This window comes from Setaria viridis, chromosome 9, assembly GCF_005286985.2.
Source record: "Setaria viridis chromosome 9, Setaria_viridis_v4.0, whole genome shotgun sequence".
NCBI classification, from domain to species: Eukaryota; Viridiplantae; Streptophyta; class Magnoliopsida; order Poales; family Poaceae; genus Setaria; species Setaria viridis.
Genome location: NC_048271.2, coordinates 605869 through 620868, shown reverse-complemented (window position 1 = coordinate 620868; position 15000 = coordinate 605869). Strand labels below are relative to the sequence as shown.

General features: G+C 49.1%; 4 protein-coding genes across 4 annotated transcripts; 3 read left to right on the top strand and 1 right to left on the bottom strand.

The window, feature by feature from the left end:
• The first annotated feature begins 268 nt into the window (after positions 1-268).
• On the top strand, positions 269-2358 carry LOC117836592 (uncharacterized protein At4g15970). Its single transcript, XM_034716054.2, has 3 exons — positions 269-835; positions 1144-1536; positions 1624-2358. The coding sequence occupies exons 1-3, from the start codon at positions 473-475 to the stop codon at positions 2101-2103; spliced, it is 1236 nt and encodes a 411-aa protein (XP_034571945.1). The 5' UTR covers positions 269-472; the 3' UTR covers positions 2104-2358.
• Positions 2359-4506: 2148 nt separating this feature from the next.
• On the top strand, positions 4507-8605 carry LOC117839021 (S-adenosylmethionine carrier 1, chloroplastic/mitochondrial). Its single transcript, XM_034719252.2, has 12 exons — positions 4507-4656; positions 4796-4882; positions 5444-5526; positions 5810-5886; positions 6246-6336; positions 6544-6597; positions 6670-6765; positions 6904-6993; positions 7629-7680; positions 7796-7857; positions 7944-8024; positions 8313-8605. Exons 2-12 carry the CDS (start codon positions 4825-4827, stop codon positions 8436-8438), a joined length of 870 nt encoding a protein of 289 aa, XP_034575143.1. The 5' UTR covers positions 4507-4656; positions 4796-4824; the 3' UTR covers positions 8439-8605.
• Positions 8606-8728: 123 nt separating this feature from the next.
• On the top strand, positions 8729-11070 carry LOC117839019 (4-hydroxyphenylacetaldehyde oxime monooxygenase). The gene has a single exon (XM_034719250.2). The coding sequence runs from the start codon at positions 9234-9236 to the stop codon at positions 10821-10823; it is 1590 nt and encodes a 529-aa protein (XP_034575141.1). The 5' UTR covers positions 8729-9233; the 3' UTR covers positions 10824-11070.
• Positions 11071-12387: 1317 nt separating this feature from the next.
• On the bottom strand, positions 12388-14930 carry LOC117839022 (uncharacterized). The gene is made up of 4 exons (XM_034719253.2): positions 14772-14930; positions 14500-14693; positions 13730-13959; positions 12388-12842 (listed from the first exon to the last, which is right to left on the bottom strand). The coding sequence occupies exons 1-4, from the start codon at positions 14864-14866 to the stop codon at positions 12564-12566; spliced, it is 798 nt and encodes a 265-aa protein (XP_034575144.1). The 5' UTR covers positions 14867-14930; the 3' UTR covers positions 12388-12563.
• Between the last annotated feature and the right edge of the window lie 70 nt (positions 14931-15000).

The window sequence follows — 15000 nt, the reverse complement described above, 5'->3', positions numbered from 1 at the left end:
ACCACTACTACTAATGGGATACTTCTTCTACCTGCTAGTTCAATACGTTTTTTTTTATGAAAGAATGGTTCACTATTATACAGGGGAAGCTTCCAAGTCCCAAAGAATGGAGTATTCTACGTACTATTCTGCTTCCCAGTTCACCGTCAGTGCATTTGGTTAATTTAGTAATTAATCTTGTGCCACTGCAGAGAGTAGAAATAGTAATGGTGCTGGGCTAGCTCTATGCCTTAGCTAGCTGCCGCCACATACGCCTTGTTACGTCTGCAAATTCCAAGAGGTGAGGCCGCCGGCCCTCCTACTTAAGGAAGCCTCTGCACCCACATCGATCGGCACATCTCACTCTCTAGGCTGGGCAGCGTACATGCCCACGCCTCTACCTGCAGCGCACACTAGTCATACTACACGGCCGGCGCTGCAGAAACCACACACTAGCGAGTTAAAAGCCAGCCGGCTTCAGTAAGCGGCGGCGATGGCGAAGGTCGCCGCGGAGGCAACGGGGCGGCAGGCGGCGTCCTTCGTGCTCGGCTGCGTCGCCGCGCTCACCGTCGTCCTGCTCCTGCAGCGCCGCCCCGAGGACCTCATCACCCGACCCGTGGCGCCGGTGCAATTCTTCGGGGGGAGATCATCGTCATCATCCTCATCAGGCCGTGACGGCACTTGTTCTTGTTCTTCCCCGTCGTCAACACCGACAGGTCCTCCGCCGGTGATCGTTGCCGCTGATCATCATTCTGACGCCACAAAGCAGCCTGGAGCTGCTGGTGCTGCCACTGATGCTACCGCCGATGATCTAAGCCGCCTTCCGGCCAGTCCTGCCCATCGACAACAAGAAGAGGTTGGTAGTTGCTTGTTGTTCGTCGATTTATTTCTTCTTCTTCGATCGTCGTTGACATGGGCCGGAATCGGGAATAACGACGAAGCTGCATGCCTACCTGATGTGTATTGCATCTCACTCCAGCGTTGCAACTTTAGCGTCTTTTGCTGCCATCTCAAGTCTACTACGAATTACTAAATTTCCTCCGAAAAAATAAACGATTCCAATCAAGTCCACAACTAAACCATCTACCAACAGTATTTAGTCAACGTGTTTATTATCTATGTGCTCATGTTTCACGCATGATGGAACTAACGATCGAATGGCAGGGCCGCGACGCCGAGGAGGACGAGGACGCGGAGTTCCGTGGGCTTGCCGCCGTGGTGGCGCGCGCGGCGACGGCGGACGACCGGACGGTGATCATCACGTGCGTGAACCACGCGTGGGCGGCGCCGGGGTCGCTGCTGGACCTCTTCCTCGAGAGCTTCCGCATCGGCGACGGCATCGCGCACCTGCTGTCCCACGTCCTCATCGTCGCCATGGACCCGCCGGCCATGGAGCGCTGCCGAGCCCTGCACCCGCACTGCTACCTATACACCATCCCCGGCGTCGACTTCGCCTCCGCCAAGTTCTTCCTCTCCAAGGAGTACCTCGAGCTCGTCTGGAGCAAGCTCAAGCTCCAGCGACGCGTCCTGCAGCTCGGATACAACTTCCTATTCACTGTCAGTAACTCACTACTCCTGAATCCATCGTCCTCCGCTGTTCCTCTTCCTTGGATAGATGGATTACATGACGGCAATTGTGATCAGGACGTGGACGTGATGTGGTTCCGGAACCCGTTCAAGCACGTGACGGCGTACGCGGACATGAGCATCTCCAGCGACGTCTTCTTCGGCGACCCGGACAACATCGACAACTTCCCCAACACGGGCTTCTTCCACGTCCGTCCCAACAAACGGACGATCGCCATGACGAGGGCGTGGCACGAGGCCAGGGAGAGGTACCCGGGCAGGAACGAGCAGCCGGTGTTCAACGCCATCAAGAAGGGGCTCGTCAGGGACCTCGGCCTGCGGGTGCAGTACATGGACCCGGCCTTCATGGGCGGCTTCTGCAGCTACGGCAAGGACCTCCGCAAGATCTGCACCATGCACGCCAACTGCTGCGTTGGGCTCACCAACAAGCTCAGGGACCTCGCCACCGTGCTCGGCGACTGGAAGAACTACACCAGGATGCCGCACTGGGCAAAGCACGCCGCCAAGTGGACCGTCCCGGGAGCCTGCATCCATTGATCGTTTCGATGGTTGCTTTGCTTCTTCAAACTGACGGTCATCGTATCGTACAGGTGGTTAAATTGCACGGCTTTGGTTGCTGCGTTGCTTTTGCTTCATCAAACTGATCGTACAGGACATTCAGACAACGTGTTGATGGGTTATTTCTTTTTCTTTCGGATTTGTCGGATATATATACCAAAAGGACTGTATACTAGCAGAATACATGTACACTTACTCTTTCAAGTACTACTATATACACCAGATATTCAGAAATGTGACCTAGAACCTATGAGTTTCAGCTAATCACAATTTCCCACATGGGCATGCATGCTGCTTTCAGTTTCAGCCTTTCAGGGGGAGAGGATGGTACTAAACTATGGTAGAGCAGCAGTCAGCAGATAAGATAATGAGCTCTCTCTTGTGCTTGGCAACAATTGTCAGGCAGGCATCAAAGCCTGAAGCCCTGAAATCAACATGTTCCATATTCTGTGTACTGGGCGTGTCAAAGCATAGAAAAACCGTATTTTACAGGGGGATTGATTATATTGGTTGACGCAAGTTCTACGGTCGTCGTACAGTGTGCAGTTCAGACAACTATAGTAAAAATGAACTATTTCATTTCAGATAATCTATTCAGAAAATCCAGGCCAAATACCATTGCTGAATCACCACCAGGGAACTTTCGCCGAGCGGAAAAAGTTAAGCTGGGGATCAGTGACAAGGCTAACTGTCTGCAGTAGTAATGTGCTCAAACAAAGCACTTCCTATGGAGAGGTCAAAACTCACAAGATTGAGTCGATCAAGGGCACAATTTTTTGCAAAATTCCCATCCTGCATTTGATCAGAGGGATTCTGCTGAGCTGAACATCATCGTAGTAATATTCACTTAGGTTGGGCATGCACCAACTTGATCAGGTCCTTTCTGGAACCAGGATCTCATTTCAGTGCCCTTGTCTGAACCTTAACACAGTGTTCAACGACTGCAGGAATAACAACACATTTGCCGCAATTATGGACTATGCATCCTAAGGATACATGTTCGTCTGTTTCAGATTTTTTTTTTGTTTCTTGAAGATGTTAAACAGAGCCGCGAAATTCATACCTTGAAACTTGAAAAATACCTGTACACTTGCTTTGTGAAGTACTCTATACTAGTGTGTGTCTTCTATACCAGACATTCAGACGAGGTGACAAAATCAGGGGATGGTACTGCTCATGGTAGAGCAGCGGTCAGCAGATAACACAATCAGCTCTCTCTTGTGCCTGGCATTCTGGCAACAATTTTCAGGCACATGCATCAAAGCCTGAAGCCCTGAAATCAACAGGTTTCAGTTGCGAGCGGCTGCGTGCGGAATATGTCGCGACCATTAGATTGTTTGCATCATTCCCCTGTCCTGAATGAATGCAAGCAGAGCTCAGAGCTCAGCACACTGAAGGAGCTTGATCATGGCAGCATACAAGGGAAGAAGCTGTTGACGTTCAGTGTCAGCCTCGTAAGGCTAGCAGCCTCCTGGCTGCTGATCACACTACTTTCACTCGCTGCTCCTGCGAGACGTCGTCCCCTGGACCCCTGGAATCCTGCGTTGCAAAATTGCATAGGAGGAGGCGGCGGCGCATGACGATACCATCGGCGCGCCCCGTCCAGCCACGGGAGGACAGCTCAGTCGCCGCGACGACGCGCCTGCGCGGCGCGGCATGCAGATGTAGTGCTGTACCCGCAGTTGCCAGTTGGCCGACGACAGGCACACAGACAGCCGACCCGCCGCCTGCGTGCTCCGTGGCGCCACACGCCAGGTGCCCGCGGCCGGGACGCGTTCGCTCTATCGCCGTCCATCCATCGACCTTTGGTACGGAGCCTCTTGCTGCTTGTCTCGCCGGAGTACCGCCGCGTCCTGGACGGAGTTGCTCGCCTCCCACTCGTTGTCGCCCATCCCTAGCGCAATCGCGATCGCGGATGCTGAGTTTGCTGGGGGAATGGTGCTAGGGATCGAGCCGGGGATGGGTGGCCGAGGTGGGGCTTCGCGATTCCGGCGTGGAGGACGACGGCGGTGGCGGCGGACGGGCAGAGGAGGAAGCGGACCACGACCAGGGGGTTAGTTGAAAATAATAAGGGGTTAAATGAAAATAAACGGATCGCGACTATTAATCGCGATCCATTTTAGAGGATTATCTGTAAATTTTAGGGGGTAAAATGAAAATATTCGGGTCGCCATTATTCATCGCGATCCAAATTAGGGGGGTATCTGTAAATTTTAGGGGTAATATAAGAACATGGGCTGAACTGTGTGGGCTGGGCCTAAATACGTGTGGAAGAGAAAAAAACCCCAGGCCCACGTGGTCTCTGGCTGTCAGCAGCAGCTAACCCTGTTTTCTCTGTGCCTGCGCGGCGGGCAGCCATTGCCACCCCCCCCCCACCCCCCCTCAAAAAAAAAAAAAAAGCCATTGCCCGCTAATGAATCCGATAAAGTGATAAACCCCTCTGCCTCCCCCCTCCCAAACTAGCCTCGCCGGCGCGTCGGCGGGCGCCGCACCCTCTCCCCACTGCTCTCCGACTGGTTCCCTCTCTTGCTGGTAAGGAAACCCTACTCTTCTGGATGGATTTGTACAACTAGTTTGCTGCGGTTGGTTGGCTGCTTCCTGCTGCTCAGTTTTGTGTACCGAATTGCTTTGGGCGGTTCAATTGAATTGAATCCCCATTGCCCCCTCGCAGCTAAGCCCGCCACCGGAGCCAAGTCAGACATGGGGGGAGGGGAAGGTGGACAAGAGAAGTCGTTCAATTTCCTTCAGGTTTTGCTCGGTGCGTTAATCTTCTCTCTTATTAGCCCCTCCAGCAGTATTGCCCGCTCCGTTTTGTTGGATCTCTAGCTCCGCGATGCAGGCATGCAGCTGAATAATTTTTGCGGTTTCTCATCTAGCAAGTTGCAAGCTCCTTGATGAAATCGTTCGGTCACACACAATTCATGCTCGAATTGAACATTTGGATGCCCAGTGAATGAATTGTATAAACACCCTAGCTAGAGTCAGTGTTATTGGGCACTTCAGTTGTTTCTGTGGCGTAATGAGTAGTGTGCACAATGCAGCATGCAAATTGCTTATCCAGTTGCTCTCAGAGTTAGTTAGTTTACTTCCTCAAAACTTGGTCATTGTGGTTATGGCCGGAGGGTTTGTGTGGCCATTGTCGCTGGGTTTGCAAATGGTATCATAGGGCTTGCCCAGCCTTTGCTCAATGTTATTCAATACAATGTGCCTGGGCTTCTTTGTTCTCCTAATATATAAAGTTGCCAATCATCTTGCCATCTTTTCAGTTTTTTTTAATAAAAAGTTGTTAATCTTCCTTCTGTATAACATTTCTTTCCAGAGGGCAGCATAGCTGGAGGAACCGCTGGTGTTGTTGTGGAAACAGCCCTGTACCCTATCGATACTATTAAGACCAGGCTTCAGGTCAGTTTGTTTTTTGCTGCACGATATCTATTTCTATAATATAGCATCTTCAGGAATCTAGGGCAGTGATGTGCTTTGCCATAAATAATTCTTATCTAAGTGTGCCTGCAATGTGCACCAAATCCTATTCCACTCATGATCAAACTAGTTGCATCTCTATTTTTATAATTTACTATAATGTGCTTCTAGTTTCCTAGACGAATCCATTTCCTTCTGCTCTTTGTTTACCGCCATTTTATGGTTGCAGCAAGTACTTGATGTGTGAAGGTTGTGATTTCTGCAGGCTGCTCGAGGCGGAAGCCGGATTGAATGGAAAGGCTTGTATTCTGGATTAGCTGGAAATCTTGCTGGCGTCCTCCCGTGAGTACATGATATGTCTTTGTCAAGTTGCATTAACTGTTAGTTAGCTTGGTGCATGATGCTTGTTTTCCTAAAAGTTGTTTTAAGCTACAGGATGTTAACCTATTATGCCACTACCTTAGCAATCACCACATTTTGTTGGATGCTATATTGAAGTAATAATATGATGCGATTATTGCCTTCCTTCATATTTATTAGCTAATCAAGTGTTGTTTTACCTTTAACCAACTGCCATGCACTCTTCTAAGAAGTCAGATTCTGTGGATTAACCTTTTGCGAACACACCATGAGATGAAATTGCTGTCTTTACCTTTGATCCTATTCCTATCTGTGATAGCCTAATCTGTAATTTACCACAGGGCCTCTGCAATTTTTGTTGGAGTGTATGAACCAACTAAAAGAAAACTACTGGAGACACTTCCTGAAAATTTGAGTGCTGTTGCCCATTTTGTAAGTTAGCACGGACAAGGCTTGTTGCACAACTTTGCTGTTTATACCATTTATTATTGTTCATTTTATACCTGCAAAATCTGTTTATGGTATTTTTAGCTTATAAATTACCAAGAACGTTAATTTCCTTCTTCTCCATGAATGCTTAGTCTCTACTACAGCATATTGATCTGTGTTGGCCATGTCTTTTAAATGCGATTGCTACAGACTGCAGGGGCAATTGGTGGTATTGCAGCTTCCCTTGTTCGTGTCCCTACAGAGGTCAGTAATTTTATATTTTTCTGCTGCAGTTAGTTTTGTACTGCATTCAAACTTAGGTCTCATTGCATTCAGGTAGTCAAACAAAGAATGCAAACTCGTCAATTCAAGTCTGCACCTGATGCTGTTCGCCTCATTGTTGCTAAAGAAGGATTTAAAGGACTCTACGCTGTATGTATATTCTGGCATTGTTATTTGGTGAACAATCTTTTAAGATGTAATATTAACTTCTATTGAAGAATGAACAACTGTTGATTTGATGCAATAAGTCTAGCAATGTTATCCATTATGATTTCTTTTGATTGACAGGGTTATGGTTCTTTTCTACTTCGGGATCTTCCATTTGATGCCATTCAGTTCTGCATATATGAGCAAATTCGAATTGGTTACAAACTTGTGGTACTCCTCTACCATTGCTGAGACTAATAATTTTTTCTCACATCTCCCAAACTACTCATGAACAGTCCATTAAAGGCTTGAAACCACTTATGGTCTTAGAAATAAGATTGAGCATTCATAAGTTGCTCCGCGTTGTCCCTGGATGATTTTGTTCTGTAGGGTTAAATCCTGTGCTATGAGCCTATGATCAGCATTTTGTTATCCCCTGATGGCAATGCATCATGTAGATATGATTTGGCATGCCACTGTACTTCCATCAGAATCTGTTCACGCTTGTTAGAACTGGATGACTTGATTGATGGCTCATACTGTGTAGTCTTCATTAAGCAGCAATTGTTGTAGCCAAGGTGCAACATAAACTGTAACGTGAACTTTCAACAATTCTTCGCACTTACCGTATTTCTTTTGCCACATGTTAGTATTCCATCTAGATGCAAGGTTGTCTGCTCCTGTATTTCCATCAACATCTGTTCACATCTTTTTAGGACTGAATAACTTGATTGGTCGTTCATATTATGTCGTCTTCACTAAGCAGCAGTTGCTGTAAACAATTGCCTAACATAAACTGCAACTAAAGCTTTTGAGAAGTCTTTGTGCTTACCATATTTATATATTTATTTTCACAATTTATCCAGGCAAAGAGGGAGTTGAATGATCCAGAGAATGCACTTATTGGTGCTTTTGCTGGTAGAACTTCATTACCAGTCCAATCCTTTTTAGTTATCATACTTGCTTCCTCAGTATCTGGCTTCCCTCTCTTGGGTTCTTGTATTTTCTCTTTCTAATCGAATCACTTTGCTAGGTGCCATTACCGGAGCTGTAACAACTCCCCTTGATGTCATGAAGACAAGACTAATGGTTCAGGTGAGTATATGTACATGTAACAAAACTTAACACTTAGATATCCCGATTTGCACTACTGACCATTTGTGTGTTGGATGTAATTGCAGGGACAAGGAAATCAATATTCTGGAATTGTAAGCTGTGCTCAGACAATCCTCAGAGAGGAAGGACCAATGGCATTTTTAAAGGTAAAGCACTGCGTGTTTGAACAGTTTCACGACTTTAAAATAAAAACAAAAAACTATATTGCCCGACGCTTTTGGATTCACCATTGGATGAATTTTGGATGCTGAATTGTGGCCTTGTGGGTACATTATATGAAGTTTGCTGCATTCTATGGGACTATGGCGTTGGCCACTTAGCCCTCTCTTGTTCTGTATGTCTGGCCGCAGCCATGGTGCTGTCTATAGTGTTCTGACTTATAGGGGTGGTGCTGCGAAGCATTGAACTAATTTGATTCTGTTGGGACATGGCAGGGCATTGAGCCACGAGTGCTGTGGATCGGCATCGGTGGGTCCATCTTCTTTGGTGTGCTGGAGAAAACCAAGTCGATGCTAGCTGAGAGGAGGAACCGCGAGGTAGGGACCCTCAAGGATGAATGAGTGAAGATCGCTAGATTGATTTATGTTGCATCTCATCTCCTTTTTGCCGTTGAATCTTCTTCTGTGTAACTAGACATACAAAATAAACAGTTTGCTTTACTTGGTTGTTAGCATTTTGTTGAAAACAATTCTGGTTGATGCATCATAACAGAGCATTGTCGGTTGCATCTCGTTGATTTCATTTTGAGGCATCATAATGCCATCGGGGGGCTCTGCCCTATGTATGAATGGGAGGACAGGCCGTGCTTGAATGGGCTACGTTAGATAGACCCAGCAGGTTGGCCGTGCCGAGCCGACGCCGCTATGCAGTAGCAGTAGCGGTCGTTCTCGGTGAGTGCGGCGGCGAGGTGGCGGTCCGGTTGAAGCGCAGATGTGATTTGCGGTAGCCGGCGATGGGTGATCGGTTGTTACGGGACGTCTTAAGCTTTTCCAGCTCCGGCCCAGAAACGAAAAAAAAAAGAAAAGGCAACAAGATAGAATACAAGACTACCTTCTCTTTTGCTGGCAAAACCCCAACGTCAAAAGGCAAGCCAAATGGCACCAAAATTGCTGAAAGAGGTACAGGTGAGCGGTATGAAGCCGATATTCCTGACTTTTCCCTTGTGAGATAAACTCCGACTCGGTCTAGTATGCAACAACTAGTCATGCACATGATCAACCAATATTGCTGACCTACAACTAGATGTATTTGATCACGAACGGCAAATTAAAGAAGGCAGGCATATCTGCTGTTTCGGTCCCATTTGATCACAAGCAGCTAGAGCTCACACTCACAGCCACACTCCACAGTCCACAATGGCCACGCCACCCCTGCTCCCGTCCCAGCTCCTCGCCGGCTTGCTGCAGCAATGGCAGCTCGGCCTCCTTGTCCTTCTCGTGTCCTCCTGCTTCCTACTGGCGAGCAGGCGCCGTGCCAGCGGCGCGGCGGCCAAGGACGGACCACCACGGCTGCCGCCGGGCCCCGCGCAGGTTCCGGTCCTGGGCAACCTTCACCTTCTGGGCCCGCTGCCGCACCGGAGCCTCCGGGACCTTGCGCGGCGGCACGGGCCCGTGATGCTGCTGCGGCTGGGCAGCGTGCCGACGGTGGTGGTGTCCGGCGCGGCGGCGGCGCGGGAGGTGATGAAGGAGCACGACATCGACTGCTGCAGCCGGCCCGCGTCGCCGGGGCCCAGGCGCCTCTCCTACGGTCTCAAGGACGTGGCCTTCGCGCCCTACGGCGAGCAGTGGCGCGAGGCGCGCAAGCTCTTCATCGTCGAGCTCCTCAGCATGCGCCGCGTCCAGGCCGCGTGGTACGCGCGCGAGCAGCAGGTGGACAGGCTCATCGCCGACCTGAGCCGCGCGGGCGCGGAGGCGGCGCCGGTGGCGCTGAACGAGCACATCTTCGGGCTCGCCGACGGCATCGTCGGCACGGTGGCGTTCGGGAACATCTACGGCACGGAGCGGTTCGCGCACAGGGTGCGGTTCCAGCACGTGCTGGACGAGGCCATGGACATGATGGCCAGCTTCTCCGCCGAGGACTTCTTCCCCAACGCCGCCGGCCGCCTCGTCGACCGCGTCACGGGGCTCGTCGCCCGCCGCGAGCGCATCTTCAGGGAGCTCGACGCCTTCTTCGAGACGGTCATCGACCAGCACATGGACCCCGCGCGCGTCGTCCCCGAGAACGGCGGCGACCTCGTCGACGTCCTCATCAGCCTGTGGAAGGAGCACCACCGGGGCACGCTCCGCTTCACCCGGGACCACGTCAAGGGCCTCATCATGGACACGTTCATCGGCGGCATCGACACGAGCTCGGTGACGATGCTGTGGGCGATGTCGGAGCTGATCCGGAAGCCGCGGGTGCTGAGGAAGGCGCAGGACGAGGTGAGGGCCGTCGTGGGCGGCAAGGCGCGCGTGGACCCCGACGACGTGCCCAAGCTCCCGTACCTGAAGATGGTGGTGAAGGAGACCCTGCGGCTGCACCCGCCGGCGACGCTGCTGCTGCCGCGGGAGACGATGCGGGACGTCAGAATCGGCTGGTACGACGTGCCGGCGAGGACGCGCGTGTTCGTGAACGCGTGGGCGATCGGCAGGGACCCGGCGAGCTGGGCGGACGCCGAGGAGTTCCACCCGGACAGGTTCGAGGGGAGCGACGTGGACTACAACGGCGCGCACTTCGAGCTGGTGCCGTTCGGGGCGGGGCGGCGGATCTGCCCGGGCCTCGCCATGGGCGAGACCAACGTGACTTTCACGCTGGCTAACCTGCTCTACTGCTTCGACTGGGCGCTGCCGGAGGGGATGGCGGCGGAGGACGTGAGCATGGAGGAGGCCGGCGGGCTGACGTTCCACCAGAAGATGCCGCTGGTGCTGGTGCCCACAAGGTACCACCACCGCACGGCGACGGCGTAGTGTAGTAGTAGTCGTCATCATGTCGTCGACGATTGAATAAAAGATAAGCGTGCGCGACGTAGGTGCCTCACCTTGCATCGTCGTTGCAGTAGCTTGTAGACTTGAAAACCCAAAAAACAAGCAAAAAATGGTGAACCACCGCATGCATGCTCTGCGGCGATACCCTGCGTCCTGCAAATATCCACGGTGCTGCGTCATGGTTTTGTACCAGCAATATTTGAACTTTGCGTCATCTAGTTTTAAGTCCCGTTTGGATACTCCTGCTAAAGTTAACACCTATCATATCGGATGTTTAGATGCTAATTAGAAGTATTAAACATAAGCTAATTACAAAACTAATTGCACAGATGGAGTCTAATTCGCGAGACGAATCTATTAAGCCTAATTAGTCCATGATTTGACAATGTGGTGCTACAGTAACCATTTGCTAATGATGGATTAATTAGGCTTAATAGATTCATCTCGCGAATTAGCACAGGGTTCTGCAATTAGTTTTATAATTAGCTCATGTTTAGTCCTCCTAATTAGCATTCGAACATCCGATGTGACACTGCTAAAGTTTAGCACCTAGTATCCAAACATCCTAATTAAAATACTACGCACGTCTAGGCGGTCGATATATAAACTATTTGGGATAGAGGGAATAGTAAGGGGTGTTTGGATACCCCATGTTAAACTTTAGCACCTGTTATATCGGATGTTTGGATACTAATTAGAGTATTAAACATAGTCTAATTACAAAACTAATTGTACAGATGGAGTCTAATTCGCGAGACGAATCTATTAAGCCTAATTATTCCATGATTTGACAATGTGGTGCTACAGTAACCATTTGCTAATGATGGATTAATTAGCATTAATAGATTCGTCTCGCGAATTAGACTCCATCTGTGCAATTAGTTTTGTAATTAGCTCATATTTAGTCCTTCTAATTAGCATCCGAATATCCGATGTGACCCTGCTGAAGTTTAGCACCTCATATCAAACACCCTTGTTTCGTCAGCAGTAGTCCCAGCCAGAGCTGAAGAAGATGATGCAATCCTATTTGTTTCTATTCTGCCGCACAATCCTATTTGTTTCTATTCTCCGTGGTGACTAGACGTTGTTCGGCGGCATTCAGTATACGTTGTAATGGAAGACCAAACACGCAAGCGCACAAGAGTCCTGCGACCCACTGCACCTCTGTACCTGTACTGACTTCCGACGTATTCCCTCCCTCCTAAATTACTATTATTTTTCTATGCACCTATCTAGATACATAGTAAAAACTATGTAGCTAGAAAAATCATCTAGATATATTATTTTTCTATGCATTTAAATATATATTATATCTAGATATATCTAAATACGTTGTAAAAACTATGTATCTAGAAAAATCAAAACGAATAGGAATTTAGGACGGAAGGAGCAGTAACGTAACGGCCAGGCTCATATCATACCAGAGTCGCATGACCACAATGGCTTCTGCTCCATCCACAAGACAAAGGGAAAATATCCAGAGTAAATCCACCCTCCAGTGCAATTCCAAATCGTGGAATGCAACTGAAATATTTTGTACCCAATCAACAACAATGATACCATATTTTATTACTTCATAACTGGTTACCCAATCAATCCACCCTATGCAAATCATAACTACACAAATGGTATATACATCCAGATGAGCAATCGGCTCCTCATGATGAAGAAGAAATCCTGCCGTCCTGCACGTTCCTGATCTACCATTATGTCCTCGCCTGGCTACATGTAGGAGCGCATACGCGGCCGCACGATGGACTGTGCGCCATCGACGTATATTGTTGTGCCCGTCATGTAGCGGGATTCATCCCCGACCAGGTACAGAACCGTGGATGCCAGGTCCTTATCCGGATCCAACCATCTCCGCAGGGGCATTACCTGTGCGGTTGCCTTCTCAGCCTTCTCCTTACCCACAGAGACCGGGAACTTGTCCTGCAGATGCAGACCGCGACAAGCTGCATTCACCCTTATCTTGTGCTTGCCGAGCTCCATGGCAGACAGCTGAAACAAGGGGAAGATTTAGAATGCTAAAAGTTAATGGTAGCAATCAAGAGACAGAATCAATAGACTGTCACCATTGAACATTACAGTTACAGAGGTTTACACTGGGACTGGGAGGGACAGTCATCCCCTATAATTGATGGCTGTCTATGAAAATATGGGTTCATCAATCAGAGGGGCAGAGGGATGCAATTCTATCATCCTTTTTCACCATTGGCATATATGAACTGAGCATAACACTAGTGTTTTCAGAAATTCAGAAACTCAAAGGGTGCAGATTGTAGAGAAGGTCAAACAGGTATGTGGGTAGCGGAACGCAGCATATGTTCCCTGAATTGATAGGTCGTCTGAGAAACTGGGGTTATTTCACGGTTATGGTATTATTAGGCTGATATTGTCTGGATATTAAGGTTGAACAACTCAGGTAGTGGTGCATCCAAATTTCTTTTGCCAACCCAAGGAGTTTACCATGTTAGTGTGCTCCAGCAATTGGTTCGTTGTATCATGTACTTAGATTGGTAGGTTGCTCTCCAACTCAATACAAAGATAAGCAGATTCCTGCGTGTCCGCGAAACAATCGCCACTGTGTGCACCTATGTGTGTGGTCTAGGAATACTGAAAAATTAGTAACTGTGAAATTTGGCATCTGGCATACCCATTACCTCCTGTTTTAAATGTGTAATTTATAGGTGCAGAAACTCATACACGTATGAGAATGATATAAACTATGGAGCTACACTTTGCTTTTTTTTTTAGGAAGTCTAAACTTTGCTGTTCATTTCAAAGTGCAATTTAGCATTGGAACATGACCAGTTTTTGCATTTATTTGGACAGGAGGTATCAACAGAATCAAAGAGAAAGTCAAAGTAGTAGACTAGGATGCTTACTTGGACCAATTGGTGAACAGCTCCTAAGCTTGTACCATAAGCTGCAGCACCTGGATATAATCCTCTCTCAGCACCAATAATCTGAGTCAAGAACACAACAGATCCACCAGATTTTGTATCCCGGAACCGCTTTGCAATCGCCTTCATTAAAAACCAAGGTGTAGTCACATTTACTTTCATGGTCTTCTTGTACTCATCTTCACTTATGCTGAGGCAATCTTGCACCTCCCCTGAGCGTGCAGAAAATGAGCATTTATATAAAAACAACCATGGACTGAAGCAGAGTGTAAATGTGGGCAATACTGGAATTTCTGATCATTTCAGTATTCCAAAACTATATTCAGACTTTAGCGGTATTACTGCAACCTCTGCTTTGTTTAAGGATGCAATATCTCAAATGCTGGTTCACAAACATTAAAACAGCAGCACCATATCAGTTCGACACATGTTATCGAACAGATCAATTTTGATCATGACAGCACAGTTCAGAAACATGTCTGAAACATGATATAAGATGCAAATTCAGTATACCCCACTCTGTATTTCCTCATTTCCACAGTTTCCTGCTGAATACAAGCTAAACGGCATCACCATTTGGTTTCTTTTTGGTAAAAGGGAAGGCATTAGCAATTCAGCCCTCTGCCCACAGGCACACCCTTGTTCACGATTTTTACTGTGGCATGAGCACTTAGCTCAAGGGTAAACAAGTAAAGGCAGCCAATTATTGATCCGGCATCAGGCGTGTATGTTTGTATGTGTATCGCTCGTACCCTCGTAGGAGTAGCAGTTGACGAAGGCGTCCAGTCCGGCGAAGCAGCGCCACGCCCGATCCACTGCCGCGTCTACGGCCGCCTCGTCGCAGGACTCGAAGTCCAGCCCCACCACCGCGACGCCTCCACCCCGGCAGCGCCGCACCTCCTCCGCCGTCGCGGCCAGCGAGCCCTCATCGCCCACCAAAACCAACCTTCAAGCCGAATCAGAACCGAACGAAGAGGGGGAGAAGCGTAGATCTGAGCAAGCGGCGACGAGGCGGGGCGTCTACCTGCAGCCGTGCTTGGCGAGGTTAGAGGCGATCCCCCAGGAGATGGCGTCGCCGGTGGCGGTGAGCAGCACCCGCTTCGCGTGGGCGTCCCCCATCTCTCTCTCTCTCTCTCTCTCGCTCGCTCGAGCACGCGGAGTCGCTGCTTGCAGCAGCCAGCAGGAGGCGCACGCTGAATTCTGCTAGGAATTGGGCCGCAGAAGCATTGCGGACACACGGAGTAACTTGGGCC